The 20,659-nt window shown below is 45.5% G+C and overlaps 1 protein-coding gene across 12 annotated transcripts; it reads right to left on the bottom strand.

Moving 5' to 3' along the window:
- Positions 1–326: 326 nt before the first annotated feature.
- LOC135234783 (serine-aspartate repeat-containing protein F-like) lies at positions 327–17,400 on the bottom strand. Of its 12 annotated transcripts, none has more exons than XM_064299695.1 (9): positions 17,085–17,399; positions 16,827–16,917; positions 16,552–16,597; positions 12,220–14,391; positions 9,967–10,042; positions 6,492–6,765; positions 6,393–6,455; positions 6,071–6,190; positions 327–1,357 (listed from the first exon to the last, which is right to left on the bottom strand). In XM_064299695.1, exons 3-9 carry the CDS (start codon positions 16,592–16,594, stop codon positions 1,241–1,243), a joined length of 2,865 nt encoding a protein of 954 aa, XP_064155765.1. In that variant the 5' UTR covers positions 16,595–16,597; positions 16,827–16,917; positions 17,085–17,399; the 3' UTR covers positions 327–1,240. The 12 variants fall into 12 exon arrangements, with proteins under 12 accessions (XP_064155765.1, XP_064155766.1, XP_064155770.1 ...); XM_064299696.1 differs by having other exon boundaries at positions 6,393–6,467; positions 6,504–6,765; XM_064299700.1 differs by having other exon boundaries at positions 6,504–6,765.
- Between the last annotated feature and the right edge of the window lie 3,259 nt (positions 17,401–20,659).

Raw genomic sequence — 20,659 nt, 5'->3', positions numbered from 1 at the left:
TTTGCAAAAAGATGTATGATGCACAGAGTACTGTACTGTACACATGTTTAATGTTCACAAATGGACTGCATTTATATAGCGCTTTACAATTGATGCCTCTCATTCACCCATTCACACACACACATAAACCAACGGTGAAAGACTGCCGTGCAAGGTAACAATCAGCTCATTGGGAGTAATTAGGGGTTAGATGTCTTGATCAGGGATACTTCGACATGCCAGGGCGGGGGATCGAACCAACAACCCTCCGACTGCCAGACAACCGCTCTTACCTCCTGAGCTATGTCGCCCCACACGAAAAACAAGTCAAAAGAATTTGAGTATAATTTAGTTGATTAATACAATTTTTTATTTATCCAAATGTTTACCATTGTTTTACTACAGTTACGTAACATTACATGACTGTGATAAATGACACAAACTACGTGTTAACACACTACACCAAAAAGCAATATTGAGAAGCAAAATGAGTGAAGGAAAGATTAAAGGACAGCTTTGACTCTGAATAAAAATGCGCATGTTTAGTTGTTTAGAAAATACTGCAGATACGCTGTATACAAGAAATCTTTACGTATTTGTCTGATTTTGTGTGTGTGTGTCGTATGTGAATGTATGAGCGTGCCCGTGTGAGTGTACCTACTGGAGTGGGTGAGTGTGAGTGTGTGCATCTGTATATATTAAAGTGTGTGAGTGTATGCGAGTGTGCATATTTGAGTCTGTCACTGTGTGTGTGTGTGTGTGTGTGTGGGTTTGTGTGTGACAGAACTATCAGCTATGGTCAGTAGTTGTGCCTATCCCTACCCCAGAGTGGTACCATTTTATATCCTTAATTATGAATAATTAAAGAATTATGAATTATTATGCAACAAAATTTCAAGAAAATTAATGGCATCCATATGTCTATATCAGTAGGCATTGTAAAGTATTTTGTAATACGTTATTAAAATGTAAATGCAATAAGTACAAACATATATCTCTTTTTCTTTTTTTTTAAAAATACGACGGTATAAAAATATATGATTTGAAAACATTAAAATATAAATGGAAGAAAAAGGCAGGCTCACAAGAAAATGTGATGCCACGTTTGTGGCTCAAAATGGGCGTACGGTTTACCTGTGCTCTTACGAACGTAATTAATATTCTCACGCTCTTATCTTTGGCACAGAGCCCGCTTCCCCCCAGTCCCCACGCTGCTGCCTGAGGACACGCGAGAGCGTGAGGCCAGAGTGAGAGGGTGTGATCAGGTGTTCCAGTCCGGCCCGGTCCAGTCCAGCTGGCCGGTCGCCCACCAGAACATGGCGACTCCGAGCACAGACACCAGGCTCATTTTCAGGGCGGACCTCAGCACGCGGAGCACCTACGGACAGGCGGGAAGAACACGGGAAGGTCACGCGTGCGCTGAGTCACAGCTGAGCTGAGCAGTGTTTACCTGGGGCCATCTTTAGAGTACAGAGGGGAAACATGGCATTTACCTGGGGCCATCTTTAGAGTACAGAGGAGAAACATGGTGTTTACATTACATTACAGGCATTTAGCAGACGCTCTTATCCAGAGCGACTTACACAACTTTTACATAGCATTTTACATTGTATCCATTTATACAGCTGGATATATACTGAAGCAATTCCGGTTAAGTACCTTGCTCAAGGGTACAACAGCAGTGTCCTTACCTGGGAATCGAACCTGTGACCTTTCAGTTACAAGCCCAGTTCCTTACCCACTGTGCTACACTCCGTTTACCTGGGGCCATCTTTAGAGTACAGAGGAGAAACATGGTGTTTACCTGGGGCCATCTTTAGAGTACAGAGGAGAAACATGGCGTTTACCTGGGGCCATCTTTAGAGTACAGAGGAGAAACATGGTGTTTACCTGGGGCCATCCTTAGAGTACAGAGGAGAAACATGGCGTTTACCTGGGGCCATCTTTAGAGGACAGAGGGGAAACATGGCGTTTACCTGGGGCCATCTTTAGAGTACAGAGGGGAAGTCCCTCAAACCCTAAAACAAATGCTACTTACGGAAATGTAACGGAGAATGTCATTAATTAAGATTTTCATATCAAATCAAATTTTTATTGATTGATTGATTGATTATTCTGGGCAGAAAAATGCCTTTTTACAAGACATTTTAGAAGATATGAAATGGGGGTATGCCAGTGGTGGAATAACACAAAAAAAAAATGTTGTTAAATTACAAAGATGTGAGCGTATGAAAAAGGTTGAGAGAAGCTGCAGTTGAGATCGGATCCAGAGTTTAACTGAGCTAGACAGCAGGGCTGAGGGCTGCGTATTAATCACAGACCGCGGTAAACAGGAACTTGCGAGCAGTAAGGAAATGTCCTTAACGCTGTTATTTTGATGAATACTCGTAGTTACTCTGACACGGGGCTAACCCAAACAGCCGAAGGGAAATGCAAACAGGATGAGAAGAGAACGAGAGAATGGAGTAGATGAAAAGAGGACAGACGAAGGAGGACAGAAGAGAGAGAGAGAGAGAAGGGAAATGTTTGTCCTAGAGAGCGGTGGAGTGGGGCGGCTCTGGTCTGCTCTGCTGTCTGTTTCCGCAGGATGCTGTGTGGGCAGATGGGGGGCTGTGGAGTGACCACAACAGCGCTGAGGAGTGCCCGTCCTGAAGAGCAGCGGACTGGAGTGAACACTACGGAGGAACAGCACTGAGAACAGTGTTCATCCTGAAGAGCAGCGGACTGGAATGATCACTATGGAGGAACAGCCCTGAGAAGTGCTCATCCTGAAGAGCAGCGGACTGGGATGAACACTACGGAGGAACAGCACTGAGAACAGTGTTCATCCTGAAGAGCAGCGGACTGGAGTGAACACTACAGAGGAACAGCGCTGAGGAGTGCTCATCCTGAAGAGCAGCGGACTGGAGTGAACACTACGGAGGAACAGCGCTGAGGAGTGCTCATCCTGAAGTGCAGCGGACTGGAGTGAACACTACGGAGGAACAGCGCTGAGGAGTGCTCATCCCGAAGAGCAGCGGACTGGAGTGAACACTACGGAGGAACAGCGCTGAGGAGTGCTCATCCCGAAGAGCAGCGGACTGGAATGAACACTAGGGAGGAACAGCGCTGAGGAGTGCTCATCCCGAAGAGCAGCGGACTGGAGTGAACACTACAGAGGAACAGCGCTGAGAACAGTGTTCATCCTGAAGAGCAGCGGACTGGAGTGAACACTACAGAGGAACAGCGCTGAGGAGTGCTCATCCTGAAGAGCAGCGGACTGGAGTGAACACTACGGAGGAACAGCGCTGAGGAGTGCTCATCCTGAAGAGCAGCGGACTGGAATGAACACTAGGGAGGAACAGCGCTGAGGAGTGCTCATCCTGAAGAGCAGCGGACTGGGATGAACACTAGGGAGGAACAGCGCTGAGAACAGTGCTCGTCCTGAAGAGCAGCGGACTGGAATGAACACTACAGAGGAACAGCGCTGAGAACAGTGTTCATCCTGAAGAGCAGCGGACTGGAATGATCACTACAGAGGAACAGCGCTGAGAACAGCGTTCATCCTGAAGAGCAGCGGACTGGAATGATCACTACGGAGGAACAGCGCTGAGGAGTGCTCATTCTGAAGAGCAGCGGACTGGGATGAACACTACGGAGGAACAGCGCTGAGGAGTGCTCATCCTGAAGAGCAGCGGACTGGAGTGAACACTACGGAGGAACAGCGCTGAGGAGTGCTCATCCTGAAGAGCAGCGGACTGGAATGAACACTAGGGAGGAACAGCGCTGAGGAGTGCTCATCCTGAAGAGCAGCGGACTGGGATGAACACTAGGGAGGAACAGCGCTGAGAACAGTGCTCGTCCTGAAGAGCAGCGGACTGGAATGAACACTACAGAGGAACAGCGCTGAGAACAGTGTTTATCCTGAAGAGCAGCGAACTGGAATGAACACTACAGCGGAACAGCGCTGAGAACAGTGTTTATCCTGAAGAGCAGCGAACTGGAATGAACACTACAAAGAAACAGCGCTGAGAACCCAACACGTGTGTGTGTGCACGCGTGTGTATGTGCATGTGTGTGAGCGTGTTAGTGTGATGTGTAGTGTGTATGTGTGTATGTCTGTGTGTGTGCGTGTATGTGTGGTGTGTAGTGTGTATGTGTGTATGTGCGTGTTACTGTGATGTGTAGTGTGTGGGTGTGTGTGTGTGTGTGTGTGTGTGCGAGTATGTGTGGTGTGTAGTGTGTGAGTGTATGTATGTGTGTGTGCGCGTGTGCGTGTGGGGTATGTGTGTACATACCTCACGTGCCTCTGTTCTCATTTGCTATCTCTTGCTATACCTTTACTCTCCCTTTTCCCCTTCTCTTCTTTATTTCATCTTCTCTCCCTCCCTTTCCTCCCTCTCCTCCCACCCTCTCTTCTCCTCCCTCCCTCCCTCCCTGTCTTGCCCTGGCCTTCATGTGTCAGCAGGAGCTTGTGTCCTCTTTAGGAAATTCGGCTGAAGACAGATGGGGTACCGAGAGTGAGGTCTCCGTTCTCATGGGAGCGTGTCTGGCTGGGATTCGGAAACCCCAGCCAGTGGTAGATGTGTGGCAGTCGGGGGGAGGACAAGAAATGGAGGGACAGGAAGTGAAGGAGGAAGAGGAGGTGGTGGTGGGTGGAGCATGACAGTGAGGTTCCAGGTCAAAGATTTCAGGACAGTACCAGAGGTTAGGGGTTAAAGGGGAGGGGCCTGTTTGAAATAAACAGCCAGTTGCTATGGTTCCTTTCATTCAGTAATCAATCCTTCCTGTAATATACAGGCTCACAATGTCTGAAATATCTGACCCTCGCAGGTTAGACTCATATAGGGCGGGACTTTGTGTTATGGCACAGGTCCTGCCAACAGTAACTGGCTTCAAAATGGCTGTCAACATTGTGTAAGAAAATATTATTTTCATTTTTCATTCAAAATCAAAAATGTTAAATTGATTGTGAGAGTAAAGGCATCGCCAGGGACATTGCTGTCTTTAGTGCCACTCTCTCTCTCTCTCACACACACACATACACACACACACACACACATTCACTCACACACACACATTCACATACTCACACACACTCAGACACACACACACATGCACTCAAACACATGCTCACTCATACACACTCACACACACACACATGCACACACTCACACACGCACACATGCACACACTCACACACGCACACACACACACACACACACACGCACACAGACATACCGCACTTCATTAAACACATAACCTAGAACAGGCAGTGTGAAAAGAAGTGGAACCACCACAAGGACAGATGTGTGGAAACACGTTCCCACGGGCACTCAACACTTGAGGGCGGCAGACATTTTGTCCAGGTACTGAATCACACCCACACCTGAGAACCTAATTTCTCCTAATGCATCTTCCCATAATGCACTTCCCATGGCTACCTCTCCCTTCCTCTGTCTTTCCAAAGTTAGAGAGGATTTACAGACGCTCCCCTGTGCCTTCAGTGCAACCCGGACCAAGCCATTTAAGGCAAAGCTTGTGTGCCACTATGTCTCAGCCTGTTCCAAGGACACAAGCAGGCATTCCCACTGAAGACTGCAGGACAAAATTACAGCAGAATACCACATTTATCCTGCGGGTATCAGAAAATGTGTGCTATTTGTGCATTCACAGAGAGATACTGCAATCCCTTGAGTCTGTATGTTACAGTGGGCTATAGTGCTGCAGCGTGCTACAGTGTATTATGTGGTCCTGCAATGTGTTATAGTTTGTTAGGTTGCATTACCCTGTGCTACAGTCTGTTAGCGTGCATTACACGGTGTTACAGTGTGTTACAGTCTGTTAGCGTGCATTACACGGTGTTACAGTGTGTTACAGTCTGTTAGGGTGCATTACGCTGTGCTACAGTCTGTTAGCGTGTATTACACGGTGTTACAGTGTGTTACAGTCTGTTAGGGTGCATTACGCTGTGCTACAGTCTGTTAGGGTGCATTACACGTTGTTACAGTGTGTTACAGTCTGTTAGGGTGCATTACGCTGTGCTACAGTCTGTTAGCGTGTATTACACGGTGTTACAGTGTGTTACAGTCTGTTAGGGTGTGGTCCTTACCCTGCTTCCCTGGTGTTGGGCCTTCAGCTCGACACTCAGCTTCTTCAGCTCCGCTTGTGTGACCTGACTCTCCTGCAGAAGGAGAGAGAGCTTCTCCCGACAGCTCTCACTATTACCATCCTGAAACACACAAACGCACACGCACACACGCACGCGCATGCACACACACACACACACATACACACACGCACACACGCACACAATCACGCACGCACGCACGCACACACACACACGCACATACATTTATTCATACTGGTTTACATATTGATTTATTCCTGCTGTGGTCATTGTAGTTGTTCTGCCTGGGGCCAAGACTACCTACCTCTGTTCTCATTGGCATCCAGGTCCCTGCACCAGGTACCTCACCGGCTACCTCACCGGCTACCTCACCGGCTACCTCACCGGCTACCTCACCGGCTACGTCACCGGCTACTGAACCGGTCCCTGTGCTGGTCACTGTGCTGGGCACTGCGCTGGTCACTGCGCTGGTCACTGTGCTGGGTACTGCGCTGGGTACTGCGCTGGGTACTGCGCGGGGTACTGCGCTGGGTACTGCGCTGGGTACTGCGCTGGGTACTGTGCTGGGTACTGCGCTGGGTACTGCGCTGGTCACTGTGCTGGGTACTGCACTGGGTACTGTGGAGTCTGAGTCCTCTGCACCCCCTGAGGAGCTGCTATCCCTGTCCGTGTCACTGCTGGAAAGATGAAAGACAGCACAGACACAGATCATGTCCAGCAGTCTGACGCCCCCCCCCCCCCCGTCTCTCTCTGTGACATACAGGCCAGAGTATTAGCCAGAGGACAGCAGCCTAACCCCCCCCCCCACTGTAACACACACTGTCAGAACACTAGCATACTGCAACACACACTGTCAGTACACTAGCATACTGTAACACAGAGTGTCAGTATATTAACAGACTCTAACATACACTGTCAGTACACTAGCATACTGTAACATACACTGTCAGTACACTAGCATACTGTAACACACACTGTCAGTGTATTAATACAAACTAACACACACTGTCAGTGCATTATCATACTTTATCACAAACTGTCAGTATAATAACTCACTCAGATACGGTCAGTGCATTAATATACTGTAAAACACCGTCAATAAACCCGTATGCTGTCAGTACACAGTGTAATAAAAACTGTCACTTAATAAGACTCCGTTGGTAGAGAAATTGACAAATGACCAAAGACAATCTGGACAAGGTCTCATAAGTAAAGCAGAAGTATTTGACACATCACACCAGCAATGAGGAGAAAACAGTCCTTTTCTGTCCTCAATTAAAGATGAGGCATTGTTATTGCTACCATATTTGAGGTGGTGTCTCACCCACATGTGCACATTTCAGTGACGGACATGGAAATGTGAACAAAAAAAACATAATTCAGACTGTGGCATTCCCTGCCAACATGTGGAACAATCAGCCCCTGACAAACAATGTCTCAGCACAGATGTGACCCCATGAGAGATTAAGATAACAAACTGCGAGGTGTTGTTCTGTTAACAGGAAAGGTTACCACGGAGAACATGAGAGGTTCTGTCATGGTATATAAACTTGTCTGCATATTTACACCAGACCTGACAGTGTGTGTGTGTGTGCGTGTGTGTGTGTGTGTGTGCGTGTCTTTTAGTCTTTTGGAATACACAGAATGCAGTGGCATATCACAAGCTTGTTAAAACAGTGACGAGAAAAATGTCAACTGGCATATGAAAGTCACAACACTGTCTGGGCTCATTCACTAAAAATTATTTAAACACATAAATGATGACATCACACAAGACCCAAGCATGTTGGCCATCAGTCTGTTCTAACTAAAACAAGGCAATGAGCACTTGTGTCTGAAACCATGCCCGTCACATTCCAAAGATTTCTCCAAAACAAAAAAAATTGGTTCTGTTCACTGAAACACAAACAGTGAGACAATACGGTAAAGATACGGTGAGAGATGGAATGAGAGAGTGTGTTATTTGTTCTGTATTATGGATATTTCAGATATTTAAATGGCTTATTTCCTTGGAAAATGATTTCATACCTTTCAAGAGTAATGAAAATGTCAGTTGTGGTATCGTGCTTAACTTCACTTATTTGTTTTTAAAGCTTGGAAATAGTATTGACTTCCAGAAAAGCATCTGAACTTGAAAGTTGTGAAATTTATACTGATCGAGAAAAGACGGAGGGGAGAGAGTGGGGGAGGGCAAGAAAGAAAACAGGGAGAGAGAGAGAAAGAGAAAGAGTGAGGAGGGGGTTTCCCCCAGTGACAGGATATCCTAACCCTGGACCATCTAATCCCTTCTGTAAACCTACTTGTGTCTGAACTCAGATAACCTTCACAGAAAAAACCGAGCCAAAAAATAATTTGCCTCTGGCTCTAGTCTGAACCCTGGTTGAGGTCTTTTGTTTTGCTTGTTTTTGAATGTTCTCGGATGCTCATGTTTTGGAAGCAAATTCCAACTATTTTCTAAAATACATGCTCAAAAACGGTGCGTATGGGAGGGTGTGGTATGGGGTGTGTGAGGGTGTCATTGGGGGTGTGTCAGGGTGTGGTTAGTCGTGTGTGAGGGTGTGGTTAAATGTGTGAGGGTGTCATTGGGGGTGTGTCAGGGTGTGGTTAGTCGTGTGTCAGGGTGTGGTTAGCCATGTGTGGGGTGTGGTTAAGTGTGTGAGGGTGTCGTTGGGGTGTATGAGGGCGTGGTTAAGTGTGTGAGGGTGTCGTTAGGGGTGTGTGAGAGTGTCATTGGGGGTGTGTCAGGGTGTGGTTAGTCATGTGTGAGGGTGTGGTTAGCCATGTGTGAGGGTGTGGATAAGTGTGTGAGAGTGTCGTTGGGGGTGTGTGAGGGTGTGGTTGAGGTGTGTGAGGTGTGGTTAAGTGTGTGAGGGTGTGGTTGAGGTGTGTTTAAGTGTGTGAGGGTGTGCTTAGGCATGTGTGAGAGTGTGGTTGGGAGTGTGTGAGAGTGTGGATAAGTGTGTGAGGGTGTCATTGGGGGTGTGTGAGGATGTGGTTAAGTTTGTGTGAGGGTTTGGTTGGGGGTGTGTGAGGTGTGGTTAAGTGTGTGAGGGTGTGATTAGCAGTGTCTGAGGGAGTGGTTAAGTGTGTGAGGGTGTGGTTAGGGGTGTGAGGGTGTGGTTAGGCATGTGTGAGGGTATAGTTGGGGTGTATGAGGATGTGGTTAAGTGTGTGAGGGTGTCGTTAGGGGTGTGTGAGAGTGTCATTGGGGGTGTGTCAGGGTGTGGTTAGTCATGTGTGAGGGTGTGGTTAGCCATGTGTGAGGGTGTGGATAAGTGTGTGAGAGTGTCGTTGGGGGTGTGTGAGGGTGTGGTTGAGGTGTGTGAGGTGTGGTTAAGTGTGTGAGGGTGTGGTTGAGGTGTGTTTAAGTGTGTGAGGGTGTGCTTAGGCATGTGTGAGAGTGTGGTTGGGGGTATGTGAGAGTGTGGTTAAGTGTGTGAGGGTGTGGTTAGGGGTGCATGAGGGTGTGGTTGAGGTGTGGTTAAGTGTGTGAGGGTGTGGTTGGGGGTATGTGAGAGTGTGGTTAAGTGTGTGAGGGTATGCTTACACATGTGTGAGGGTGTGGTTGGGGGTATGTGAGAGTGTGGTTAGACATGTGTGAGGGTGTGGTTAGGGGTGTGTGAGGGTGTAGTTGGGGGTGTATGAGGGTGTGGTTGAGGTGTGTGAGGTGGGGTTAAGTGTGTGAGGGTGTGGTTGGGGGTATATGAGAGTGTGGTTAAGTGCGTGAGGGTGTGGTTAGGCTTGTGTGAGGGTGTGGTTGGGCATGAGTGAGGGTGTGATAAAGTGTGTGAGGGTATTGTTGGGCGCATGTGAGGGTGTGGTTAAGTGTGTTAGGGTATGGGATGGAGGAGGGGTCAGAGATTGTGAATGGGACTTGCCTGTCGGAGTCTCGATGGATAGGGAGAGAGTCCAGGCAGAACCGAACCATGTGCTTCCTGCTGGAGTGTTCCTGACCTGAGAAAACAGGGTCAAAGGATTTACTTCCTGCTGGACTGCCCCTGACCTGAGAAAACAGGGGGCTTTATTGTTTACCGTTGAAAGGGTTAACCTCTGGGTATGTCTGCAGATGTTCAGTGGGTAATGCACTGGATGTTCGTCAGTGCCAGGGGGGAATTTATTATTTTAGTACTTTTTCACGAGGCACTATAAACGTAAACATCACTGTTTCTGAAACAGTCAGTGAGAGTCAATAAGACTGGCCATCCAGCACAGGGGATTTAGGAATCAGACACACAATAACAGTTGCAGGTTTCACTTCTGTATGCCAAGCAGCAGTTACGTGCACTTGAACCTGATCGATCAGTTACCGGACATCTGTCTAGCTGTTTAAATATACATTGAAATGTAAAGTGCATTTTGAATAAAATATATACAAGTAGAAATAATTTACAGTAAAGCAAGTGGTAATATGAGGTTTAACAGAAACTGTAATGATAAAATGTACAATACTATAAAACAATGCATGTTGCAATATCAAGTGAGTCACAATTAGACATAGTTGTGTTCAGTTGTAGTAGTAGTATTAGTAAGCTGTAGTAGTAGTAGCAGCAGCCGCAGTAGTAGTCGTAATAGAAGTCATAGTAGCAGTAAGTTGTACAAACAATTCAGCATTTGTATTGACATTTGCACTCTGGCCTTTTCATTCTCACTCTCTTCTCCCCTCATTCTCTCTCTCTTTTCTTCATTCTCCCTCCCTACCTCTCTCATTCTATTTCCCCCATTCTCTCTCCATCTTACTCATCCTCTCCCTAAAAGGTAAAAGATGGGCTTAGCACTCGAGAAAGTGACACGTGAGCTCATGGGATTACCCACAGAGCCTCCTCATTCAAAACAGCGTCTGTCTCTCTAGCTTTTCACAAATTTCCTGATTTGCAACCTTTCCAGTTAAACTGGATCCTGGGCCAGAGTGTGCTGAGGCTCGGGCTGCTGCGTTAGCTTGTTGACAGCCGTCTCCATGGCAACACTGAGTTTCAGGAGCACGACAGAACCAGTTTTTCAAAAACTCGGCAAAAGCATGTCGCTTTCAGGACTAGCTGCTGTGGATCCGACTGAAATAGCACACTGCCGAGCATTACAGTGCAGAACCTTGCAGTATAGAACCTGGCACTGCAGAACCTCGCAGTACAGAATCTTGTAGTACAGGATCTTGCAGTACAGAGCATTACAGTGCAGAACCTTGCAGTGCAGAGTCTTGCAGTACAGAATCTCGCAGTACAGAACCTGGCACTGTAGAACCTGGAAGTGCATAGTTGCAGTACAGAATCTTGCACTGCAGAACCTTGCAGTACAGAATCTTGCAGTACAGGGCATTTCAGTGCAGAACCTGGCAGTGCATAACTTGCAGTGTAGAACCTTAACGTACAGAAACTTGCAGTGCAGTCTTGTAGTACAGAACCTAGCTGTACAGAACCTTGCAGTGCATAATCTTGTAGTGCAGAACCTGGCCGTGCATAATCTTGCAGTGTAGAACCTTGCATTTGTTTGTTTGTTCAGTTGGATCCCCATTAGCTGATGCAACTTGCACAAGCAGCAGCTACTATGCAAGTGTATGTATCTGTGTGTGAGTGTATGTACGTTTGAAACAGAATTTTCCTTTCCAAGCATGTGTATGAAAACCTGGCTGAGAGTGCATATGTACATGTTTTGGAAGGTGCGTAGATGCATATGTGTATATGTGTTTTTTTATATGGGCCTGCATTTATACATATACTCTTTTATTTGTATGCATTTGCGTGTGTGTTTCTCCTGGTTGCCGAGATACAGTGCGTTGGCTGAGAGAATGAGGGTGTAAACACACAGTCTAAAAGAATCTCAAGCAGCTTCACAAACGTAAACACTGTCAGAGAAACAGAGGACTAGAAAAATGACCCAGAGCTTAATAAATCTATTATTTTCCCTTTCTCCTTCTTCCCTCTCTCCTTGTTTCTCTCCCTCCCCTCTCTCCATTCCTGTCCCACTCTCAGCACCCTTCCGTCTGTCATTCTTCCTCCTTCTCGGTTTGAGTGACAGGCTCAGCTCAGCCGGCCGTTCTGACTTCCTGTCCTGGAGTTCTGCACCACAGGGCTGAATATTCACTTTCACAGTCACGCTCTTCCTCTGAAAGCAGCTTCCTAACGTCGCGCACTACTCACCCCCTCGCCTCGCGTCGTAGTCTTCCTCTTCATCATCATAGTAGCGGTAGAATGCCTGAATCCTCGCTTTCTCTTGCTCCCAGTTCCCCTCACCCTCCTCGTCCTCGTCCTCCTCGTCCTCCTCGTCCTCCACCTCTTCCTCGTTGGCAAACTCTGCTGCCTCTGGCCTGGGGACTCTGTGAGCATGAGCGGCTGAGGGGAGCTCGGTGGCGCCCCCTGCCTGTGACTGTGACCCTGCCTGCAGGGGTCCAGTGCTCGGGCCCCTGGGGGTTGGAGGGTGCCCAGTGCAGGGAGGCGAGGGCTCTGAATCGCTGGAGCTGCTGCTGCAGTCTGAGGCTGAAGGGGACAGAGGGGCCGGTCCTGGAACCCAGCCTCCCCAAACATCGCCAGGGCAACCTGCACGACTCGCTCCAGAGCCTCCATCCACCCTTCCTTCCTCATTTTCCACAAGGCAGACATCCTCTTCATCGACAGGCCCCAGTGCGAGAACAGAAAATGCTTTCTCTTCACCCTTACTGGGCTGATCCAGTGTGAGGACAGATAGAGCTTTCTCTTCACCCTTACTGGTCTGATCCAGTGTGAGGACAGATAGAGCTTTCTCTTCACCCTTACTGGTCTGATCCAGTGTGAGGACAGACAGAGCTTTCTCTCCATCCTTACTGCTCTGCGCTGGTGTGATGCTGTGAATGAAGCCCTCTTCATCAGAAGATGACTCCTCCTGTCTGACATCATCTTCTCTCCCAGAGTCCCACTCTTCTCCAGTCCATTTCATTTCGCGTGTAATTTCATCATAGCCGTCATCGTCTGCCTTTCCTTCACTGAAAGGGTAACCTGCGTCAGTCCCCAGATCTTCCATCCAGTTCAGACTACTTTTCCCATGAGCACCCTCCAACCCAGGCTTGCTGCTATTATTCTGCACTTCAGAATCTCCCTCAGAAGAATCGGAAACCTCCATTTCCTCCTCTTGATCCAAACCCACATCATCCCTCTCTTTATGGCCTCCTTTCCTCCCGTCCTCCTCTCTTCCTCTCTCCGAGCCCTCTCCTTTCCTCCCGTCCTCCTCTCCCGCTCCCTGTAAGCCCTCTCCTTCCTCGACCCCTCCCTCCATCAGCTCCCACTCAGACAGTTCTGCTCCGGTTTGGGGGATCCAGGTCCCCGAGAGCTGCCCCGACCCCCTCCCGGACTTCTCCTCTTCGTCCTTGCGCTCCTCCTCCTCGTCAGATGGGTATTCCGCGTACCCCTCTCCGGTGGACCCACAGTCTGCCTCCGAGAACTCCTTCAGCTCGCCACTGAAGGAGTCCGTGGGAACCTGCAGGAAGTCCTCCAGCGATTCCTCCCTCGCCGAGTGACAGCGCTCTTCTGTGAACCCGCCGACCCGCTCGTCAGCGTCTGCGTCCGCAACCGAACCTGCAGCCGAACCTGCAGCCTCCTCTGCACCCGGAGCCATGTCTGTCACCATGTCTGTCACCATGTCTCTGTCTGCCACAGCGTCTACGTCTGCATCTGCTTCTCCATCTGAATCTGTGTCTGAATCTGTATTTCCGTAGCCTGGGCATTCCTCTTCTCCTGCCTCTTTTTTGAATGAAGGGAGTTCAGACAAACTCCTTCCATCCGTCAGGCCTATCAGAACCTCTTCCTCTTCCTCGCTCCCTGAATCCGATCCTGAGAGTGGACCATCTCCTCGAGGGCATTCCACTGCCCATTGGGCTGACGACTCATTCTCCTTCCCCAGGTCTCGGGTTCGTTCCCCACTTCCTGCAGTCTCTCCACTCCCTGGCTGATCGCCTTCCAAACATCCTCTTCTCACACCGATCATCTCTGACATGTCAGGCGAGGAGCTCAATTCTCCTGCATCCTCGTCATCTACTAAAGCCTCGTCCTCAGCACCAATCTTGTACTTGTCCTCCGCTTCCTGTTCCCGGAGGTCAACGATGTCACCCCAGTCCCCGCCCTGAGGAAACCCAGACCTGCTGCAGCGTGGTTCCTTCTCTGACGTGCCCACGGACACACACCTTGTGTCTTCGTCCTCCTCTGGGTCATCATCCTCATCTACCTCAGTGAGTGCTGGCAGCCGCTCAAACTCCTCAGTGCTGTTCCCATTCCCATCATCCTCCTGCAGATTCAGAGACTCAAAGTCCAGTTCTCCCTCCTGATAACATGGTAGAGACACATCTGGAAAAACAAAAATTTTTTTTTTTTTTTTAACCCTCCACTATGGTTTTGAAGTCTGTGCCCTGCTTTGTACAAACAGGTGCATTGTGTAATAGTGAAACTATGTAACATCAACGACCAACTGAATAAGAGAAATCTAAATCTTTATGAAACAATTCAGAAAAATAGAAAAGACATGTTATGATATTGCATTTCAACTGCAATGACAAAATACTATAGCCTAAAACACTTCACGTCAAGAGCCTCATGTTTATGTTTTCTATGTGTGCTTTTGGTAAATTGCTATGGTTACAGCTGAAGAGAGAATAAACACCGAGACATGAAAAGAGACAACAGGAAGTGAATGATTCAGTGTTGGGTTCATTTTTGTTATCCAGATTTTTTTTCAGAAACACACGCAGCACCTTTTTTCACTGTTCCTGAATACACAAAGAGTCATGAGAAGAGCAATTCTACGGAGGCTTCTATGGAGTGTGTTATTTTTAGATTGTGTGTGATGTTATCATCTACCTTCAGTGAAGCTCACTCTGTGAGTGAATATCTTTCAAAAGTATACAGTCTTTCTTTCCATTGTGTATTCATGCTGGTGGGGCATATTATCTTCGCCATTTTTGGACTTTGGATCAGACTGAAAGTAATTTTTGTGGTACTTTTATGATTTCCCCCAGTGTAGTATAATGAATTTTAATAAAATGGTTAGGGGACTTCCTGCCTCTCACCCAATGTACATTGAGATAGGCTCCAGCACCCCCTCGACCCTGACCAGGAATAATCGGGTATAGAGAATTGATGGATGGGTGGATAGTTAGGGGACCGGGCTTGCAACCTAAAGGTTGCAGGTTTGAATCTCAGGACGGACACTGGCATTGTACCATATTTAACCTTAACTGTCTATGCATGTATCCAGCTGTATAAATGGATACTATGTAAAAATGCTAAGTTGTGTAAGTTGATCTTGTTAAAAGTGTCTACTCAATGCCAGTAATGTGAACGGATCAAAAACTGAATAACTGAATGAATTAAAAATAGAACTTGCACATAAATTAATTCCTTCATAAAAATTCTGGCCCCAGCTTGTGCACATTAAAGGTGGTCAGGATACAATCTTTAAAAACGTTTCTTCTCTATAAAAAGGCCAGACATAACACAAAACTACTGACTACCAACCCATGATGACCTAAGCATGGTAATATGTGAGGTTTAACCCGTTTCAAGGTCTTTATTTGGAAAATGAAATTAAAAGTGGCCATGACTCATGACTGGCATCAAGTTTTGTTTTGGTTCACTGAGTTAAGGAAATCTTTGCTGATAAATACTTGAAACAAACATTGTTTAATAATTATGTTCCCTATGCAAAATTGTCCATCCATTTAATATAAATGTACAAATGCACGTTAAATATTTTCCCCGGTGTTAGAGAATGTCAGTTCGGACCACAGCATGATTCATGTAATACAAATACTTCTCCCTTTTAAGAACATTGTCTTCTTGAAATTAGGCCTTGAAACTGAAAGCATAGGAATTCCTGTCACATTGTAGGTCTAATGCAGGAGAGAGCTGCAGCTGCAGCAGCTAAGAACCTTAACCAGTGAATTGTACTCAACTTGAAACACCCTCCTCCGCTCTACGTGACAGCAGAAGTACAAAATCCAAGCGCCCGTAACACAAAAAAAAAAAAAAAATGCTGACTTTAATGTTGTTTGCGAAAGTACTGCCTTTGCAGTTGCTCGTAAATATAGCCATACAGTTCCATATCTTTCCAGAATGAAATCGATTTGCGGGAATGCGGGGCCCGGACCACGTGCACATCTTGATAAAGACCGTTAAGTATCTGCAGCAAGTCTGGATCATGATGATGGATTCCTGAAATTCCAATATAACTCCTCTGCATAATGTATTTGTTCTGCATTATCTTATGAGGAGAGGTGATAATGCAGACCGAAAATGTACAATCATACAATGTACTTTTTAAAGAATACACAGCGCCGTCTTGAGTTTGTGTTACGTATCGCAACATAAGCGAGTTGATGCGTCGAACAATGTTATGACTTCAACACGGAGCAGTGTGGCGATCTGCTCCGCGCAACGTAAGAAGCGTTCGTGCTGATGTTAGTCCAAGACGAGGGGAAAGAAATATGACGAGAAGCAAGCGAAACTTACCTGAAAATGCATCAGTTAATAAGTCTGCAAAACTGTGTTCCATTTTCTGAATTCAGGAGAAAAATGAAAGAAAGAAAAAACAGGCATAGTCAAATTACACCCGTTTATCATATAATTTCAGAAAACTTCTTTTATACACTCTCTTTGACATTTTATGGTTTCAAAAGCCATGTTTTTTTTCAACAAAAATGCGAAAATACACACAATAAATAGGTTCAAGTAAATTTTGTACAATTGTTCATTCAGTGAATGTAGCTAATTTGCTGCATACCTACCCTCTCAGCAAAATGTAAACAACATAGACGTGATTGGAGATGACAGGCCAGAAACACTCTGACACAGAAAAACCACCTCCAGAGAAGCCTGCTGAGATAAAGCCTGGATTACTGTAAACATTCAGACTGTTTATCTGACAGGTAGACAAATTCGGTGCTGCTTCCAGAGCCCTGCTTAGTGAAGTAAGTCATTCCACGCCCTACGTCTCCTGCATGCACCGTTCTCTTCAGAGTGAGAGGAACAGAGAGGCTTCCTACCTGTGCTGCTGCTTGTGGTCGCTTCCTGTCAAACTGGAGCACAGAAAATTTGTTTTTTTTTTAAATTAAGCGCTAAAAAGATTGACGGTCCGGCCCAGAAGTCTTCCAGAACGGCTGATAAAGAGAGAGGGTAAAAACACAGCACTCAAAACAAACTTCTGATTTGTTTCCAGTTGCACTTTAATTGTTGAAAGAGAAAAAAAATGGCTCTTTGTTGATGCACTTAGGTAGAGACGCAAAAGACATCACCCGCGGTGCGGTTTTTGGTTCCTCCACCCCTCCCCCTCAACGTCTCTTGCTTTCATGCACTTTCAAATGAGCGCCTCTCCAGGCACTGCATGGCCTATCAGTGCATGTCAGCGTTAGTTAATTTGCTGCTGCATGTTTTGAACATTTCGCCCCCCCCCCCACTACAAACGAGCAGTCGGCACAGTGCTAGAGCAGAGAACCCATGAGTGGATGCTTCCTTCCTGGTTTCAGAGCATGTAGAATGCAGTGCGGAACCCTAAGAGAACATTCTGTCAACATTGAAGGTTCTTTTCGCGGAGTTCTTCTGCACGCGTGTACCACTGAACTCTGATAAACTACTGAACTAAACACGGGACTATTTATGTAACAAAATAAAGTGAATCATTTCAAAAGATGGAGTCTTTTTTTGCAATCGAATGCTTTTTTTGTGTCTTCACAAAAAGCGAATTAATTCAAATGACGAAAAGTGTAACTAGCAACATTTCTGTAGCTTTACAGATTAGGTAAATAAGAGACAAAGGTTTATATACGATAGAGATCATATCAGTGCATCACACATTTGGCAGCTTCTAGAAGTTTTGCACCAGACATTAAAACATCCCCTATGGCAAGAAGAGAACAGCGACAAACTGTTGAGTAAAACATTGAATAAAAAGCAAAACTAAAAAGCTGAAATCTGTTGTTCTGGTTTTTACTTCCCCAATGCAAGGCCATCTTCCTTGTTTTTATTGCCGTGGTTTGAGCTGAATAGCACAGATAACACAGCATTTCCCAGGACCCCCAGCTGCGTATCTATTTCTATTTAGAAATGGAACATTTAGTGGCTCTATTTTCCAGTAGTTACATTTATGGGTTTTGACTGCCCTGGTTGTTCTTTTTTTGGAACCCAGTTAGACACGGAACACAATGACAAAATATGCGTTGTGTGAAACCGGGATCAACAAAACTGGAAACTGGAATTTCTAGAAGCTACCGAAGGTGTTAAGTCATGCACTGATCATTTTCAATATGCTGCTTCTAAAAAGTTTTGTCCTTTTTTTGGCTCCCAATTTGGCACAGAACATGGCAACAAAATAAGTGTACATTAAGTTAAAGGAGTTTATTAGCCATGTGGTGATACCTCTCTCCTTCGGTCTCCCTGGCCTTATTCCCAGACGACGGTTTAGATGAATTCCTCATGCAGATGTACACAGATGCATGTATATTGCTTCATGGTAGCAGATGCTGCAGACGCAGTTCCAAATGGAATATATAATATACTCAAGAATGGATACTACACATAAATATGTTCAGTGTTAACTCAACTATGAGAGTTCACAGCCCACAAGTCCCATGGGATCACAGATGCTATATCAGAGAAAAATTGTACTGTAACGCTTAATATTCTACTGCATACACTGACCCACTGTGTATCTTAAACAATATAACTTGTAACACGAGTCTACTTCAGTAAGCAGTGAAATATCGTTAAATGAGTTAAATTAAATGAGTCTCAGGGCTCTGCAGACCAATCAACAGTGCCATACACTGCACAAAAATCCAGATTTAAGAAAACGGATGCAATGCAAATTTAAGTAAGATATTTTGGGGTACACAAGCACCTGACAGCACTGGGCACCAGCTGCCCAGCGCACCGCAAACACATAGGTTACCTTATGAAAGATCGGAACGTAAAAGTTTTATTAAGGATGCTTAAATGCATCTATTTTATTTTGACTTTATAAAATACTTTATAAAACCAAATTGGTCCATTTTAAGTTGGCCTATACTTACCTGGAACTACTGTATACCTGAATTGGTAGACCTCCGGTATTTTAAATCATGATTTAAGTTTAACTCTGATAAAGTAATGTGTAATCGCATTTTAAGTATACTACGTGGCTTTTAGTTTAGTACAGTTGTTCCCTAACTCGGTTCTGGAGCCCCCAGAGCAGTGGTGTCAAACTCGTGCCATGGAGGGCCGTGTGTATGCAGGTTTTCATTCCAGCCTCAGATCTTGATTATATAATTAGTTAAATTATTTGCTGATTAGGATGCAGTTTGTGCACATGGTGACCGACGTCTATGGTGACCCCATTGTCTAAATAAAAATTTTCTTATATTCTGCGCTTATGCAGTTAACGCATATGGCTAATGATAATTGGACTCAATTAAGGCAGCATTAATTGTTGGAATGAAACCTGCATAACACCCTCCATGCACGAGTTGCACCACTGCCCCAGAGTATGTTGGTATTCATTCCAACCAGTCGCAATCCCAGAACGTTAACAAGCTGTTACACTTTCTTAACTAGGCATTTTCACATTTAGAGGGATTACTAACCCTCTTAAGCCACATTATGTCAGAAGCAACTATGAATGCCATAAAGAATAACATTCCCATGTTCATATTGTGCTTATTGTGTTATATTGCAAACAACTGCACAAAGAGGTAAAACTTCAAATTAAAGACTGAGGTGAATCAATAGGCTCCTAATTGATGAAAGGGTGGACACCTGGCCACTAAAACTAACCATCTGGAAGATAATTAAGAATCCAAAGACAAAGAAAATGAGAATGAATCAAACCTGCATTGTGTTAATAAGTTTAAAGAACAAATATGAAAGAAATGAAACGCATGCCAAACAACCTCAATGGGAGCCAATTGATTTGCCTTGTCTTTCATTTGATCAAAAAACATCTTTTGTAATTGTTTGTTTGCAGTGTAGCACAATAAGGCCAATATAGCACAATATCAACATGGGAAATGTATTCTTTGTGGAATGCAAAGATATTTCAGACATAAAAGAGGTTAAATAATCCCTCTAAACCTGAAAAGCACCTAATTATGAAATATTTGCAGTTTGTTAAATTTATGGGATTGTGATTTGGATTGGAACAAAAACCAGCATACACAGAGGGGCCCAGACCTGAGTTTGGGAACCATTGGCTTAAAAAAGTATACTTAAGGCATGTAAGGGTGCAAATTTGATGCTTTGTTCTGTTGTACAAACAGTCTACAGTTATACAGCTATGTATAATTAATGGGGCTAATATATTTGCCTTTTTATGTTGGCATATATGATATGCTTTTTACCTTAATCAAGGCACTGTACTGCTAGCAAAAACAAAACAAAATTATTTGTTTTTAAGACATGCGTGACAGGAAATTATACAAACTAAGATGCAGATGGAACAATTCCATCTTTAATCAGAATCCCTCTTTTCCGCTGGATACATAAGGGACCAGTCAGGAAACAAATTACACCCCCACAGAACTCTATTGCACCCATCGCTTTAGTCAAACTTTGACACTTTGGAATATTGGGTTGTTTTTCACTTTTCAAA

The sequence above is a fragment of the Anguilla rostrata genome, chromosome 11 (genome assembly GCF_018555375.3).
Source record: "Anguilla rostrata isolate EN2019 chromosome 11, ASM1855537v3, whole genome shotgun sequence".
Classification (NCBI taxonomy): Eukaryota; Metazoa; Chordata; class Actinopteri; order Anguilliformes; family Anguillidae; genus Anguilla; species Anguilla rostrata.
This window is presented reverse-complemented; position numbering and strand designations above follow the sequence as displayed.

Coding starts and splice junctions, on each gene's coding strand:
- LOC135234783 (XM_064299698.1), bottom strand. CDS start 16,594: ATGGAACACAGTTTTGCAGACTTATTAACTGATGCATTTTCAG. Junction 6,456..6,491: donor CCGGTTCAGTAGCCGGTGAC/GTAGCCGGTGAG, acceptor GTAGCCGGTGAG/GTAGCCGGTGAGGTAGCCGG. Junction 1,358..6,070: donor CCCAACACCAGGGAAGCAGG/GTAAGGACCACA, acceptor GCCTGTCCGTAG/GTGCTCCGCGTGCTGAGGTC.